Source organism: Gymnodraco acuticeps, unplaced genomic scaffold, assembly GCF_902827175.1.
Source record: "Gymnodraco acuticeps unplaced genomic scaffold, fGymAcu1.1, whole genome shotgun sequence".
Taxonomy (NCBI): domain Eukaryota; kingdom Metazoa; phylum Chordata; class Actinopteri; order Perciformes; family Bathydraconidae; genus Gymnodraco; species Gymnodraco acuticeps.
This window is the reverse complement of record NW_022991851.1, coordinates 4,431-21,646: the sequence shown is the minus strand read 5'-3', so window position 1 is coordinate 21,646 and position 17,216 is coordinate 4,431. Positions and strand designations below refer to the sequence as shown.

The window sequence follows — 17,216 nt, the reverse complement described above, 5'->3', positions numbered from 1 at the left end:
ACCAGCGATACTTTAGCTCAATCAAAGTAGGATTTGCCTCCTCTTTGCCTCCCTCGTGACTCCTGCAAAACTCCAATGTATTTGTCAGTCTTACTCCTGCAGGACTCCTTTGTCTTTGTCAGTCTTAGCCTGTCTGACGCTGACGCTCCAGGAAAGTGCTACCTAAAATGGACACCTGATTGCTGAGTTCTCACAGCTGTGGGGCCACGTCCCTTTAATTAGTTAACTCTCTGCAGCTGGTGGCCCTCAAAAGGAAATCTAGACTGGCTTCCTCCTGACTTGTTATTGTATTTTCAGTGGCCCAATGGTTTTACAATTACATTAAACCCTAAGTTATAAAGTTATGAGTTTAACCCTTAATACAGTTACACCTACTCAATAAAGCTCTTAGTATTCTACAAATGTTTAAATCAAAGTTAACCCTAGCAGTCAGTTAGTTCAGTTTTAAAGTTTCAGTCAAATGACTTGTCCCAAGTTTCTGCCTGACAGATACTGTAGCGGTTTTGAGATTTAAAATCACAATTTCAGTCAGATCAACTGCAGAGCATTGATACAGAGTACACACACTGAAACAGAGAAGTCTAAAGACAGAATGTTACTCACACAATTCTAGAAGTCTCCAGTTGCTTTCCTATCAAAATCGAGTTGCACACACACAAATGATTTTACAACTAAAGACACAGCTACACAAAACCCGCAGCAGGTGTACGGCTCATGTGCACGGCTCTGAGAATCTGCCTTGGTACACAGTAGCAGTGAAAATATGGTACGGAGTTTCATTGATTTGGGCATTCTCTCAATAAACAAGTGGAATGGATTTGATAATGACGCACTGACACAGCGCTCTACAAAGAGCGGCGAGGGGATAGACCGATGCACGGACTTTCCGCATAGTAAAAGTGGGGGGGTCTAAACTAATCATTTTAAAAGGTGGGGGGGGACTTGTCCCACCCTCATATAATGGCTGCGACGCCCATGCCCTTAACCCTTATGTTGTGTTCAGGTCTCCCGTGACCTGTTTCAAGTCAGGGTTAGTAATGTGTTTCGGGCCATCAAATAGAATGACAACAGGATTGTACGGTTATGAATGCATAATACGTTAGTTATGATGTAGTTAAAACAATATTGGATGATAGTCATTATTTCTGAGTGTTTTGAACTGAGATAAATCATGAACACCATGAACGGTAACAGCTATCGAACACAACACGAGGGTTCAGAAGATCTCTACACGGTTCAGAGGAGCCACTGACAGTTAGTGTAAGTTGCATTAATTAGCACATGCAGAGTAACAACAATACATCCCTCCAGCCATGAAAGAGATGCAGAGTAGGGTCTCCAGATCATAGAAATGTTGGATGCTAACCTGCATATGCTGGGACATTAGCACAGTTAGCATACATTGCATTAGTTTGCAATAATTGAGCATATGCAGACATAGTTAAAACATGGAAATGTCATTAATGGGTTCAGCCTCCTCAAGAACCCCCCAAACCACTCCAGAACTGTCCAAATCGGACAAGCCATTTTTTTACTTTTGTCCACATGCTGTAATTATGTTGCTAATAGTGTAATGTTCCAACATGCAGGTTAGCATCCTGCAGTGTCCGTGAGCTGGAGACCCTACTATATATATTTAATGTAATGTTTATATTGGGTCACCTTCTGGCTCCTCGTCGGCCTGGTCCATCTCCATGTTGGTCAGCAAACTAACGAACCATTCGAAGGACTTCTGGTCTCGGTTGATCCAGATGAAATCCACCTGCAGGGTCCACAACACAACAATGTCACATGATCTACGGCACAATATAACTCTGTGGTCAGATCGAGTCTGAAATGTTTCGTGCATCACAGCAGCTCCATTAGCCACTTCAACAACATGTCAATCCCTGCAGAGGAACCTGACCCTCTGACGGACCTCAGATCTGGGTTTGACTCAGTTGAGGATTGACAGGTAGGAGGAGACAGGATCTGATGGGACCAGTTCTACGGTTGCGGTCGAATAGTCCATTTAGCTTAGGACCCTTCCTAACGGAGTGAAATTACCCGGAAGTCCCTCAGTGGCAGCCATGATAAGTGCCGTTCCAATTCTCTACATGATAGGAAAGGAGGTTTCAAGCTTCCTTTATAACCTCCTTTAGCTTAGGAACCACTGGACCTCCCTCACCGAAAGGAGAGGAGAAAATGCTGCCCCACAATGCCTTGCAGCCGCAGCATTTGCCGTCACTCAACAGTCGGCCGTTCACGGAAACAACCGATTATGACGGAGAAATTGACCCAGAAAGCCACGCAGGTTCTGGTCCAGGTTCTCGTCACCTCACGCCTAGACTACTGCAACTCCCTCCTGGGTGGTCTACCTGCATGTGCCATCCGACCTCTGCAGCTCATCCAGAATGCAGCGGCTCGCCTGGTCTTCAACCTTCCTAAATGTTCCCACACCACTCCGCTCCTCCGCTCCCTTCACTGGCTTCCGGTAACTGCTAGAATCCACTTCAAGACACTGGTACTTGCTTACCATGCTGCGAATGGATCTGGCCCTTCCTACATCCAGGACATGGTTAAACCGTACACCCCAGCACGTGCACTCCGCTCTGCATCAGCCAAACGACTCGCTGCACCCTCGCTGCGAAGGGGACCCAAGTTCCCATCAGCAGAAACACGTGGGTTTGCTATCCTGGCTCCAAGATGGTGCAATGAGCTCCCTATTGACATCAGGACAGCAGATAGCTTACACACCTTCCAGACTGAAAACTCATCTCTTTCGACTCCACTTCCAGCGATAGAACTATTAACAAAGCACTTATATACTAATAAGGGCTGGCTTATCTAAAGCCAGTATAGCACTTGAAATGTTTGGCTCTATGAAACCTGATGTACTTTATGATTCTGTTTTCTTCAAGGTTGTGTCTTCCTGGTCGAATGTACTTATTGTAAGTCGCTTTGGATAAAAGCCTCAGCTAAATGTAATGTAATTTTTTGAAACCATGAGCTGCAAAATGAGCGCCTCACCCCACTGTACAGGCGAGTTGGGTACTTTTTTAAATATACCTGGCTCTGTTTTGCCGAGGTCCTCTGGCACTTGCGGGCCGCTGAGGGGTGGCGGTGTTTGGGGCAACGAAGACGGCTGCGGCTGCTCCGCCTCCGTGAGCGGGGAAAGCCGGCGAGTCGGGCATTAGTGTCACGGTGTGTGAAGCAGGTAGGACCCAAATTCAGATTAAAATGAAAGTTCCTTTATTTCAAGGCTAGGTGATGGGGATGGAGGGGGTCCGGAGGACGGGTCTGGGCTGACAACCCAAGAGCACCGCGGAGGACCCGGAAGGGATCTCGGGCGGACGGCCCGGGGGCAAGGCAGAAGCCGAGAAGGGGGACTCGGGCGGACGGCCCGGGGGCAAGACAGAGTCCAAGGTGGGGGTTATGGAGGGGCGAAGGCCATCGTGGGCGAACTCAGGGGGCCGAGCATGAGGGCGAGGACCGCGGCAGGAAGAGTCAGGGGGCCAGGCTCGAGGACGAGGGCAGCGGCAGGAAGAGTCAGGGGGCCGGGATCGCGGGCGAAGACCACGGCTCACAGAGGGCCGGGATCGCGGGCCGGGATCGAGGGCGAAGACCAGAGAGCTCCGGAAGCCGGGCAGGAAGGCGCTGACGGGCCAGCGCCGGAGGCCGGGCAGGACCCGGTGTCGGACGGACAGGAACCGGAGCTGGTGGGACAGGCCTCGGCAGGATCCCCCACGGAAGAGGACCAGGACACGGGATTGGCAGGACCCCCGGCAAGACAGAGGATGGCGGGGCCTCCAACGGAACAGGACAAGGGGTTGGTAGGACCCCCAGCAGGAGAGTAGTCGGCGGGGCCTCCAATGGCACAGGACAAAGGGTTGGCAGGACCCCCGGCAGGAGAGTAGTCGGCGGGGCCTCCAACGGCACAGGACAAAGGGTTGGCAGGACCCCCGGCAGGAGAGTAGACGGCGGGACCTCCAACGGGACAGGACAAAGGGTTGGCAGGACCCCCGGCAGGAGAGTAGTCGGCGGGGCCTCCAACGGCACAGGACAAAGGGTTGGCAGGACCCCCGGCAGGAGAGTAGTCGGCGGGGCCTCCAACGGCACAGGACAAAGGGTTGGCAGGACCCCCGGCAGGAGAGTAGACGGCGGGACCTCCAACGGGACAGGACAAAGGGTTGGCAGGACCCCCGGCAGGAGAGTAGTCGGTGGGGCCTCCAACGGCACAGGACAAAGGGTTGGCCGGACCCCCGGCAGGAGAGTAGTCGGCGGGACCTCCAACGAGACAGGACAAGGAGCTGGCAGGACCCCCGGCAGGAGAGTAGACGGCGGGACCTCCAACGGGACAGACATACGATTGGTAGGACCCCCGGCAGAGGAGTAGTCGACGGGGCCTCCAACGGGACAGGACATGGAGTTGGCAGGACCCCCAGCAGAACCTCCAACGGACCAGGACATTGGGTAGGGACTTGAGACGTGACTCGAGAGGGGACTCGAGAGGGGACCCGAGAGGGGACCCGAGAGGGAACTCGAGAGGGGACTCGGGTAGGACCTGGAGAGGGACCGGAGAGGGACCCGAGAGGGAACTCGAGAGGGGACTCGGGTAGGACCTGGAGAGGGGACTCGGGTAGGAACTGGAGAGGGGACTCGGGTAGGAACTTGAGAGGGGACTCGGGTAGGAACTTGAGAGGGGACTTGAGAGGGAACTTGTGTCGGTCGGTACGCCGACAGGACACGGGGAGCTGGCGTCGTCTGGGGAGCCAGCAGGAGACGAGGTGCTGGAGTCGGCCGGTACGCCGACAAGACTCGGGGAGCTGGTGTTGGCTGGAGAGCCAACAGGAGACGAGGTGCTGGAGTCGGCCGGTACGCCGACAAGACTCGGGGAGCTGGCGTCGGCTGGGGAGCCAGCAGGAGACGAGGTGCTGGAGTCGGAACCATGGCTGTATGGGCCAGCTCTGGTGCAGGGACCACGGTTGTAAGATCCAGTTCTGGAGCCGGAAACATGACTGTAAGGTCCGGAGCTGAAGCCTGGATCATGGCTGTGTGGGCCGGTTTTGGAGCCCGAAACATGGCTGCTAGGCAAGGAACCGGAACACGGATCCATGGCTGTGTGGGGTGGTACTGGAGCACGGTACCATGCCTATGTGGGATGGTACTGGAGCACGGAACCATGGCTGCTGGGGCCGGCACTGGAGCCGGAACCATGGCTGCTAGGCAAGGAACCGGAACACGGATCCATGGCTGTGTGGGGTGGTACTGGAGCACGGTACCATGGCTATGTGGGATGGTACTGGAGCACGGAACCATGGCTGCTGGGTCCGGCACTGGAGCCGGAACTGGCGCTGGAACCCTGGCCTTTCGTCTTTTAGGAGTCTTTTGGAGGCTTCGTGGACCTCCAAACGCCAGACCAGACCCCAGGAAAGGGTCAGAACATGAAGCCTGGTACTCAGGGCTACGTGAGAAAACCCTAAGCCACTCGGGCAACAAGCTCCAGAGCCAGGGCTTGCGAGCAACCTCCTGACGTGCCTCCTTCAACGCAGCCTCTCTACCCCGTCTAGATGAGGCGCCTTTCCACGTATAAAAAATATACTCCAGAGAGTATCCAAGACTTTCCGCCTGTCGCATCAAAAGGGCTGAATCTGCTGGGTCCATAATGTGGTCGGTTCGTACTGTCACGGTGTGTGAAGCAGGTAGGACCCAAATGCAGATCAAAGTGAAAGTTCCTTTATTTCAAGGCTAGGTGATAACACAGACAAAACAGAACACTCACCGACGAACTAGTCATGACAAAAGACGAACCGACAAAGACAGACAGAAAAACCAGAACTTAAATACACACAAGACTAATCACAGAAACAAGACACAGGTGAGGAGGGAGGAGAAAACACAGGGGCCACAGGTGAACACAATCGGGTAATCAGACACACCAGGGAAACTAACGACAGGGAACCACAGACAGATCCAAACAAGACACAACGCAGACAGAAACAGGCAAGACAGGAGGTGAAGACCTTTCAAAATAAAACATGAAACAAGACAAGACAAAACACCATAAAGACAGATCGTGACAATTAGTGTCCACGACAGTGGCCGCGGTTAACGTAATGTCCCCATGATCTGAACTGGTATTACCTGCAGTAGATGCAGTGTTACTGCTGGCGATAAGGGCTGGTTGTTTTAACCATGTTCTGAGTTCCATCATTGACTGCCGTGTAAGCACCTTGCAGAGGACGAACGCGCAGCGGCACAGGTCACGCACACCTGACATAATAACGTTACTTACCGTTTAAATTGACCAAATAAATGCAGCAGATAATGTTATTTAACCACAATTACCATTTATTTTATTTCAACTAAATTCTTATTATTATTATTGTTATTATTATTATTATATATGTAATATCTTTCTTTTTTTCACTTTTCATTTTTCCAATGACCGTGCATAACGACTCAACTGAGGGTGCAATGCACCCTTATGCACCCCCGTAGAACCGGGCCTGTCTCCTAAGTCCTTTTGAATCCACTATCCCTTAACCCTGTGACCTTTCACACAGAGGAGAAGAATAGTGGAGAAGACGAGAGGAGCTGACTTTTGGAGAATTCGACCTCGTCTGTGTTCAGGACGTGAGAGGATTCATAGAGTCTCTCCAGAGGGGGGAATAACTGAGTTCATTGACTCTAAACTCTTCTAACTCTTAACTCCTGACCCGCTGGTTAGAGATCTTACTTTGCGTAACGTCATGTCGCTGTCTTTCATGTTCTCGCACCAGGAGTATTTACAGCTGGGGCAGTTCTGCTTCCTCATGCGGTATCTGCAACACACACACACACACACACACACACACACACACACACACACACACACACACACACACACACACACACACACACACACACACACACACACACACACACACACACACACACACACACACACACACACACACACACACACACACACACACACACACAGTTATATCAGTGCGGACTGCTGCAACGCAAACATTTCACAAATTGGGATCAATAATTTACTTCTTATCTTATCTTATCTTATCATAGCAGTGACCCTGTCCCGCTGATGCATGCTGGGAGATGTAGTTCTGTGTGTGTGTCTGACCGGTGGTGTTCTTCATCAAATTACTTAAACTACTTCCTCCGTAAAAGAAACAAATAACATTTTAGTTGATCATAATCATGTTATCATCTCACTTAATATTCATAGCAGCTTCTTATCTTATCATTGTGTCACAATGTATTTTAATGATTCATTATTGCATGGTTTTAAGTGTGTGTTTTATTCTGAAATGTGTTTTCCTTTTTAACTGGTTTTAACTTCCTGCTGCATGCTTTTATTTTTGAAATGTTTGGATTGGCCTTGCCATGCTGATTGACAATGAGTGACCACACCTGGGAAGGAGAAGAGCAGCAGAGGACAGACGGAGGCTGAGAGAGGCTGAAGGAGACGGCAGAGCGCACCAGGAGCACAGACGGAGGCTGAGAGAGGCTGAAGGAGACGGCAGAGCGCACCAGGAGCACAGACGGAGGCTGAGAGAGGCTGAAGGAGACGGCAGAGCGCACCAGGAGCACAGACGGAGGCTGAGAGAGGCCGAAGGAGACGGCAGAGCGCACCAGGAGCACAGACGGAGGCTGAGAGAGGCTGAAGGAGACGGCAGAGCGCACCAGGAGCACAGACGGAGGCTGAGAGAGGCTGAAGGAGACGGCAGAGCGCAACAGGAGCACAGACGGAGGCTGAGAGAGGCTGAAGGAGACGGCAGAGCGCACCAGGAGCACAGACGGAGGCTGAGAGAGGCTGAAGGAGACGGCAGAGCGCACCAGGAGCACAGACGGAGGCTGAGAGAGGCCGAAGGAGACGGCAGAGCGCACCAGGAGCACAGACGCACGCAGCAAAGGGATTAAGAGACACGGCAGTCCGAGAGAGGGTCGACGGAGCACCTTCGCAGCCCTGGAAAGACTCTGGTTTTGAGAAAATACTTTTAACCCTTTTAACATTTGAATTCTTTGTATTGTTTTAACTACGTTTAATTGTATTTTAACATAGTTTTAGACTATCTTTTTACTGAGATTATATTTTAGACGGCTCTGATTTTAGTTTTCTGAGTAAAGATTTTATGTTCTGAATAAATGATTGTGTTTTAAAGTTGGCTCCTTGATTACCCAGTGTTGCTCTCTTCCTGATTTAAAAGAACCCTTTCGCTCTCCATAAATGATTACCCCTCCCCCTCCTTTAAAATTGCAATCACCCCGTCCCGCTGATGCATGCTGGGAGATGTAGTTCTGTGTGTTCTCACCGGTACATGATGCTCTGCAGGATGGAGGCGAAGGGTGTGATCCCGATCCCGGCCCCGATCAGAACCGCATGCTCCGAGGCGAAGATCTGCCGCGTGGGGGTCCCATAGGGTCCGTCCACATAACACTGCCACACACACCACCCACACACACACACACACACACACACACACACACACACACACACACACACACACACACACACACACAGTATTTCTTTATATTTTATAGTTTTTTTATCTCTTTTTGAATATTACCTTTCTTTCGAAAACGTTTGGAAGATTGTGAGAAAATAGAAACAGGAAACAGGAAACAGGAATAGTGAAAGACGTTCGTGAAGACGCTCAGATGTGTTTGCAGACCTTGATGTTGCAGACTCGGTGATTCTCGCCCAGCTTGGCAGGGACCTGCAGGTTCAGACGCAGAGAGCACATTAACTCAGCATCAGATATAGAGCAGAGGAAGTAAAGACTAAACACCTACATATTTAAAAGATGAACAAAGTCACACAAGAGGCAGTTTATATAAGAGAGAGACCGGATCAGCTAAAGAGCCGCACTGCTGACATACGGTCTATACATTGAAGGGAAACATCAAGTGTGAATTGTGTTTCAAGGATTCAGTGCAGTTATGACAATGAGCATCTGAGGCCACAGGCTCCTCCTACAGCGCAACACAATAACACAGATAATAGTGCAAGTAAATAGAATAGAATATAAATAGTTCTTAGTTTACGAGTCCTCTTATATCTGTTTCTTGTTTAACGCTGTCTGTTGCTTCCAATCCAACTTTATCTATATAGCACTTTCAAACCTCCAGACCAAAGTGCTGTAGAGAGATGAGCTCACACAACATCAAATACATACATTTAAAATACAAACACAAAACAAACCAGAATAAACGTAATAATAATAAACATAAAAACAGCCATATAATAAATAGACCACTGAAAGCAAATAAAAGCAACAATCTACTTGTTTCCGAGTGCTAAGCAGAAGAGGTGGGTTTTTAGACGGGATCTAAAAGCAGTCAGTGTGGGAGCCTGTCTGATGAGCAAGGGTCGTTCCACAGGTTAGGGGCGGCAGCAGAGAAAGCACGGTCCCCTCTGCGCTTAGACTTTGTTGTTGGCACCCTCAGGAGCAACTGATCAGCTGACCTGAGAGTGCGAGTGGGCGTGTAGCTGTGTGACAGCTCAGAGAGGTAGGGCGGGGCCATTGAGGGCTTTAAAAGTACATTTCTATAGGGCCCGGGGAATCATGGGAATACTGACCTCTCTGAGGGGAGGAGCCTCTCCTCTCTCCGCTGGCTCCAGCCTATCAGGAGGAGGCTCTGCAGGGTCTGGGGGCGGGGCTTGGGGGTCTAGGGGCGGGGTAAATCCTCTCTGACGGTACATCTTCAGCTCGATGGCCTCGTCCTCATTAGAAGCTACACCGTTACAGTCTGTAGAGCTGAAGAACTCCTGAGGAGAAACGGCAGCTCAGAGAGAATGTGTGTGTGGGTGAGTGAGTGCGTCTGTGAGTGTGTGTGTGTGTGTGTGTGTGTGTGTGTGTGTGTGTGTGTGTGTGTGTGTGTGTGTGTACCTCCGCTCCCCTGCGTCTCCTCAGACTGGCGCTCAGTCTCTTGGGCTCCAGCTGCTCCTCCTGGGTTCTGAAGAACTCGTACAGGCGGTTGGTCCATTGACCCATGGAGCGGATGTGAAGCCACAGACTGTCTGCAGGTCAAAAGTCACACTGTGAGTCCAATGGGATTTCGCTAAGCTAAAGGAGGCTAATGTTGGGCTATAAAGGAACTACGCCACGGTCACATGGCTTCACGTCACCACCGCTAAGCTAAAGGAGGCTAATGTTGGGCTATAAAGGAACTACGGCACGGTCACATGGCTTCACGTCACCACCGCTAAGCTAAAGGAGGCTAATGTTGGGCTATAAAGGAACTACGGCACGGTCACATGACTTCACGTCACCACCGCTAAGCTAAAGGAGACTAATGTTGGGCTATAAAGGAACTACAGCACGGTCACATGACTTCACGTCACCACCGCTAAGCTAAAGGAGGCTAATGTTGGCCTATAAAGGAACTACAGCACGGTCACATGACTTCACGTCACCACCGCTAAGCTAAAGGAGGCTAATGTTGGGCTATAAAGGAACTACAGCACGGTCACATTACATTACATTACATTGCATTTAGCTGACGCTTTTATCCAAAGCGACTTACAATAAGTACATTCGACCAGGAAGACATAACCTTGGAGAAAACAGAATCATAAAGTACATCAGGTTTCATAGAGCCAAACATTTCAAGTGCTACTCAACTGGCTTTAGATAAGCCAGTCCTTTATTAGTATATAAGTGCTTTGTTAGTAATTCTATCGCTCAAAGTGGAGTCGATGATGTTGGGCTATAAAGGAACTACAGCACGGTCACATAATAATAATAATGGATTTTATTTATATAGCGCTTTTCACAACTCAAAGACGCTTTACAGTATGAGGGAGGGGAGACAAACAAGGACAGGCAAACAAGTAAGTAAAAAATAAAAAGGCAGTCAAGAGGAAGTTGATTGAGAGAGGGGGGGGCTTATGGGTAGACAGAGTTGAAAAGATGTGTTTTGAGGCGGGACTGAAAGACTGTGAGGGACTCAAGAGTCACAGAGATCTTGGGGGAGGGGATTCTAGAGCCTAGGAGCTGCCACTGAGAAGGCTCTGTCCCCAAAGCTGCAGAGTTTGGATGTGGGAGTGGATAGGAGTCCGGCTGCGGTGGATCTGAGGGACCGTGGGGGTTGATAAGGAGTGAGAAGGTTTGTGAGAGAAGGGGGGGGGGGGCAGATGGTGGAGTGCTTTGTAGGTGAGGACCAGAATTTTGTAGTTGATGCGATGGGAGACAGGAAGCCAGTGGAGGTCTTTGAGGACTGGGGTGATGTGACGCCATGATGTGGTATGCGTGAGGAGACGTGCAGCTGCATGTTGAACCCGTTGGAGTCTGTTGAGGGATGTAGTGCTGATGCCGTAAAGAAGTTAGTTGCAGTAGTCGAGGCGGGAGGAAATGAAGGCATGGATTAGTTGTTCGGCTGCGGGGCGGGTGAGAGAGGGTAGGATTTTTGCAATATTGCGGAGGAGGAAAAATGAGGTTTTGACTGTTTGGCGGATGTGAGGTTCGAGGGAGAGGGTGGGGTCAAAGATTACGCCAAGGTGGCGTGCCTGATTGGAGGGGAAACAATGGTGCCATCGATGGTGAGAGTTATGTTAGTGACCTTGCTGAGGGTGGATTTGGAGCCGATTAGGAGGAGTTCTGTTTTGTTGCTGTTCAGTATGAGGAGGTTATGTTGCATCCAAGTTGTAATAGCTGTCAGACAGGAATCGATGTGGGTAAGGGGGGGGTTATGGAGGGGTTTGGTGCTGAGATAGATCTGAGTGTCATCAGCATAGCAGTGGAAGTCCAGGTTGAAGTGGCGGAGTATCTGACCGAGGGGGAGGATGTAAATGATGAAGAGGAGGGGACCAAGTACTGATCCTTGAGGAACGCCTTGGGTGACTGAAGCTGTGGCAGAGGAGTGGTTGGGGAGGGAGATGAAGTGGGATCGTTCAGTGAGGTAGGACTGGAGCCATCTGAGTGCAATACCTTCAATACCAATGTCCCTGAGTCGGGTGAGCAGGATGTTGTGGCTCACGGTATCAAAGGCTGCACTCAGGTCGAGGAGGATGAGAATATTGAGGGAACCAGTGTCAGCAGAGGTGAGGAGGTAATTGAGGACTTTGACGAGTGCAGTTTCTGTACTGTGGTGAGGACGAAATCCAGACTGAAGGGGTTCGTAAAGCTGGTTGGTTTGGAGATGGCAGTGAATTTGTTTGTCTACAATGCGTTCAAGAGTTTTTGAGAGGAATGGTAGGTTGGAGATGGGGCGGTAATTAGTGAGGGAGGAGGGATCAAGACCGGGTTTCTTGAGGATTGGAGTAACGGCAGCAGTTTTGAAAGCAGAGGGGACGGTTCCATGGGACTACGAGGAGTAGAAAAGGTTAGCAAGATAGATTACCACCGCTAAGCTAAAGGAGGCTAATATTGGGCTATAAAGGAACTACAGCACGGTCACATGACTTCACGTCACCACCGCTAAGCTAAAAGTGGCTAATGTTGGGCTATAAAGGAACTACAGCACGGTCACATGACTTCACGTCACCACCGCTAAGCTAAAGGAGGCTAATGTTGGGCTATAAAGGAACTACAGCACGGTCACATGACTTCACGTCTCCACCGCTAAGCTAAAGGGGGCTAATGTTGGGCTATAAAGGAACTACAGCACGGTCACATGACTTCACGTCACCACCGCTAAGCTAAAGGTGGCTAATGTTGGGCTATAAAGGAACTACAGCACGGTCACATGACTTCACGTCACCACCGCTAAGCTAAATGAGGCTAATGTTGGGCTATAAAGGAACTACAGCACGGTCACATGACTTCACGTCACCACCGCTAAGCTAAAGGGGGCTAATGTTGGGCTATAAAGGAACTACAGCACGGTCACATGACTTCACGTCACCACCGCTAAGCTAAAGGTGGCTAATGTTGGGCTATAAAGGAACTACAGCACGGTCACATGACTTCACGTCACCACCGCTAAGCTAAAGGGGGCTAATGTCGGACTATAAAGGAACTACAGCACGGTCACATGATTCCACGTCACCACCGCTAAGCTATTTTATGTGATAAATTCCTTATGTGTGAAAAGCTAATTGTGTGTGTGTGTGTGTACCTGACTGCTCGGGGGGGCTGCTGATGGTGAAGGGGTGCCACTCGTACTTGGCGATGGCGGGGATGTTAATGTAGACGTAATCTCCTGGTTTGAAGTGGAAGAACTGAGGACGTTTGATCACCAGGTGAGTCACCTGCACACACATACAGTAACCCAAACACATTTTATACAAAACATCTGATATCTTAGGCAGAGATGGCAAAAGTACACACAGCCTTTACTCGAGTAGAAGTACAGATACTCGTGTTTAAAAATACTCTGGTAAAAGTACTTACTAAACTTCTTTACTCAAGTAAACTCAATGTGAAAGTTCACATTTCAGGTTTGACATTTGGCATATTAATCTGTGTACCTTCAGCTGCCCTCTTCCTTCTCTTCTTATGTTCCTTCATAGATGTAGCTTCCTTCCTTCCTCATTCTTTTGTTCCTCCTCTATTTCTCCACCTTTCTCTTTCTCTTGCTCACTGTCTTCACTGTCAGTGGGAGCACGGATACTTCTCTTGCTCTTCTGGGCCCCTTTCTCTTTCCTATCACCCTTCTTTTCTGCCTTTTCAGTGTCCATCTCCTCTCCGCTGAAAGCGGGTAAGACCAGCACTAACCCTAACTCAAATAACTTTGTTGCTTTAAGACAATTTCATTAGAAGTTGTCTTAACTCAATAAACATCGATGCAAACTGTTGCGTTGATTTTATTTGTTGAGCCAAGGCATTTGTTTTTAGAGTGTAACTAGCAGCTGTTTGAAAGAGTACCTGACCTCCCTTTATATATACAGTGGGGCAAAAAAGTATTTAGTCAGCCACCAATTGTGCAAGTTCTCCCACTTAAACAGATGAGAGACCTGTAATTTTCATCCTAGGTACACTTCAACTATGAGAGACAGGATGGGGGGAAAGAATCCAGGAAATCACATTGTAGGATTTTTAAAGAATTTATTTGCAAATGATGGTGGAAAATAAGTATTTGGTCAATAACAAAAGTTCATCTCAATACTTTGTTCTATACCCTTTGTTGGCAATGACAGAGGTCAAAGGTTTCCTGTAAGTCTTCACAGGGTGTTCACACACTGTTGCTGGTTTGTTGGCCCGTTCCTCCATGCAGATCTCCTCTAGAGCAGTGATGTTTTGGGGCTGTCGCTGGGCAACACGGACTTTCAACTCCCTCCAAAGATTTTCTATGGGGTTGAGATCTGGAGACTGGCTAGGCCACTCCAGGACCTTGAAATGCTTCTTACGAAGCCACTCCTTCGTTGCCCGGGCGGTGTGTTTGGGATCATTGTCATGCTGAAAGACCCAGCCACGTTTCATCTTCAATGCCCTTGCTGATGGAAGGAGGTTGTCACTCAAAATCTCACGATACATGGCCCCATTCATTCTTTCCTTTACACGGATCAGTGGTCCTGGTCCCTTTGCAGAAACACAGCCCCAAAGCATGATGTTTCCACCCCCATGTTTCACAGTAGGTGTTCTTTGGATGCAACTCAGCATTCTTTCTCCTCCAAACACGTCTAGTTGAGTTTTTACCAAAAAGTTCTATTTTGGTTTCATCTGACCATATGACATTCTCCCAATCCTCTTCTGGATCATCTAAATGCTCTCTAGCAGACTTCAGACGGGCCTGGACATGTACTGGCTTAAGCAGGGGGACACGTCTGGCACTGCAGGATTTGAGTCCCTGGCGGCGTAGTGTGTTACTGATGGTAGCCTTTGTTACTTTGGTCCCAGCTCTCTGCAGGTCATTGACTCGGTCCCCCCGTGTGGTTCTGGGATCTTTGCTCACCGTTCTTGTGATCATTCTGACCCCACGGGGTGAGATCTTGCGTGGAGCCCCAGATCGAGGGAGATTATCAGTGGTCTTGTATGTCTTCCATTTTCTAATAATTGCTCCCACAGTTGATTTCTTCACACCAAGCTGCTTACCTATTGCAGATTCAGTCTTCCCAGCCTGGTGCAGGTCTACCATTTAGTTTCTGGTGTCCTTTGACAGCTCTTTGGTCTTGGCCATAGTGGAGTTTGGAGTGTGACTGTTTGAGGTTGTGGACAGGTGTCTTTTATACTGATAACGAGTTCAAACAGGTGCCATTAATACAGTTAACGAGTGGAGGACAGAGGAGGCTCTTAAAGAAGAAGTTACAGGTCTGTGAGAGCCAGAGATCTTGTTTGTTTGTAGGTGACCAAATACTTATTTTACCGAGGAATTTACCAATGAATTCATTACAAATCCTACAATGTGATTTCCTGGATTCTTTCCCCCCATCCTGTCTCTCATAGTTGAAGTGTACCTAGGATGAACATTACAGGCCTCTCATCTTTTTAAGTGGGAGAACTTGCACAATTGGTGGCTGACTAAATACTTTTTTGCCCCACTGTATATATAGAACAATAATGTCATTGTTAGCTAATGAATGTTTCCATGCTGAACAACGGCAACATGACAACGTTTCCATTGGTCCCTCTTCTTTAGAGAAGACCAGGAAATGATGGATACACGGATCGTGTTCAAATCAATAGGCACGCAATGACTCTAAAGAATAATGATCACGCACCAAACACACATTCAGACTAAAGGAACCAGCTGTTTGGGAAATGAGAGAAGTAGTGAGTAAAGTACTGATACCAGACAAATTTACTTAAGTACAGTAACAAAGTATTTGTACTCCACTACTTCCCACCTCTGTATCTAGGGCAACAGGTGCGAACTCAACGCCCTGAACTCTCCATCAGGAGGAACTCTTCATTACCTTGGAGGGCAGCATGTTGACCTCCACGATGTAAAGGCCTCCCATCCGAGAGACGGCCATCCCCACGATCTTCTCCAGCAGGAAAATCAAACCTGGAACCATGAACCACTTCCAGAAGTTCGAACAGTGCACCATGAGCAGAGACCACACCCACACATAGGACAGGTGAGACCAGTAAAACACCTGCAGGATGACAACACACACACACACACACACACACACACACACACACACACACACACACACACACACACACACACACACACACTGTTATTAAGGTGACCACACAGAGCTTAATAGCAATGCATCTATATCACTGGTACCAACCTTTTCCATTAAGAAACCTGTTACCCATATATAGTGTGTTGTTGTTGTGTTTGCAGGAAACTGAAAAACAGCATGATTTTGTCCCCAAACATCAAAAAGTTCAATTATGAAGACAGGGCCGTTGTAGCTGATATAATAGAAAGCAGCATTTTATAAAATATGTGGTTTTAATGGATACACACTTAAAGGCCACCTATTCTGCTAAATCCTCTTCTTCATGTTTTTCTACATAAACATGTGTCTCCTCTGTGTTCAGAGACTCTTTAAGGAACAAAGACCCCCTCTCTTTTTGTCCTGACCAATCTTCATAAAACCTGTCTGAAAATGAGCTGATCAGATTTTGGCCACTTTATGATGTCATAACGATGTTTCGTCTTGTGTAACCATTAGCCAATCAGCAACAAGGTAACCCCCCCCCCCCCCTTATCACCTGAATCTCCTCCTAGAGCTCCATTGAGTTCTTTGTAACCAAATCTCTCTCAGAGGGGCGTGGGGAGGGGCTCCTTGTTTTCATCTAAAGTAACAGACAGAGAATCAGCACTTTGGAAACAGGGCTGAAACAGAGGGGATTATGGGTAATGCTGCAATGATCTGTTTGGTGTTTCAGCCAATCAGAGACAGGCTCTGTGTATATCTGAGACCTGTGATATATTGATGATAAAGAGTGTAATAGGGGACCTTTAAGAAACCTCTTTAAGTTACCTGTATATACTCCCACCTTTAATATAGTTTTCCACGTACCTCAAAGTGTTTCCTCGTACCTCAAAGTGTTTCCTCGTACCTCAAAGTGTTTCCACGTACCTCAAAGTGTTTCCACGTACCTCAAAGTGTTTCCTCGTCTTCCACGTACCTCAAAGTGTTTCCTCGTCTTCCACGTACCTCAAAATGTTTCCTCGTACCTCAAAGTGTTTCCTCGTACCTCAAAGTGTTTCCACGTACCTCAAAGTGTTTCCACGTACCTCAAAGTGTTTCCTCGTCTTCCACGTACCTCAAAGTGTTTCCTCGTCTTCCACGTACCTCAAAATGTTTCCTCGTACCTCAAAGTGTTTCCTCGTCTTCCACGTACCTCAAAGTGTTTCCTCGTCTTCCACGTACCTCAAAATGT

At 48.6% G+C, this 17,216-nt stretch overlaps 1 protein-coding gene across 1 annotated transcript; it reads right to left on the bottom strand.

The window, feature by feature from the left end:
* Nucleotides 1-1,662: 1,662 nt before the first annotated feature.
* nox5 (NADPH oxidase, EF-hand calcium binding domain 5) lies at nt 1,663-15,952 on the bottom strand (the record flags this gene model as incomplete). Its single annotated transcript, XM_034199885.1, is given in 8 exon segments — nt 1,663-1,762; nt 6,719-6,803; nt 8,301-8,425; nt 8,661-8,705; nt 9,569-9,757; nt 9,879-10,009; nt 13,048-13,180; nt 15,785-15,952. Coding segments are annotated over 8 exon segments (976 nt in total), but the record flags the coding sequence as incomplete, so codon positions are not given.
* Nucleotides 15,953-17,216: the final 1,264 nt, after the last annotated feature.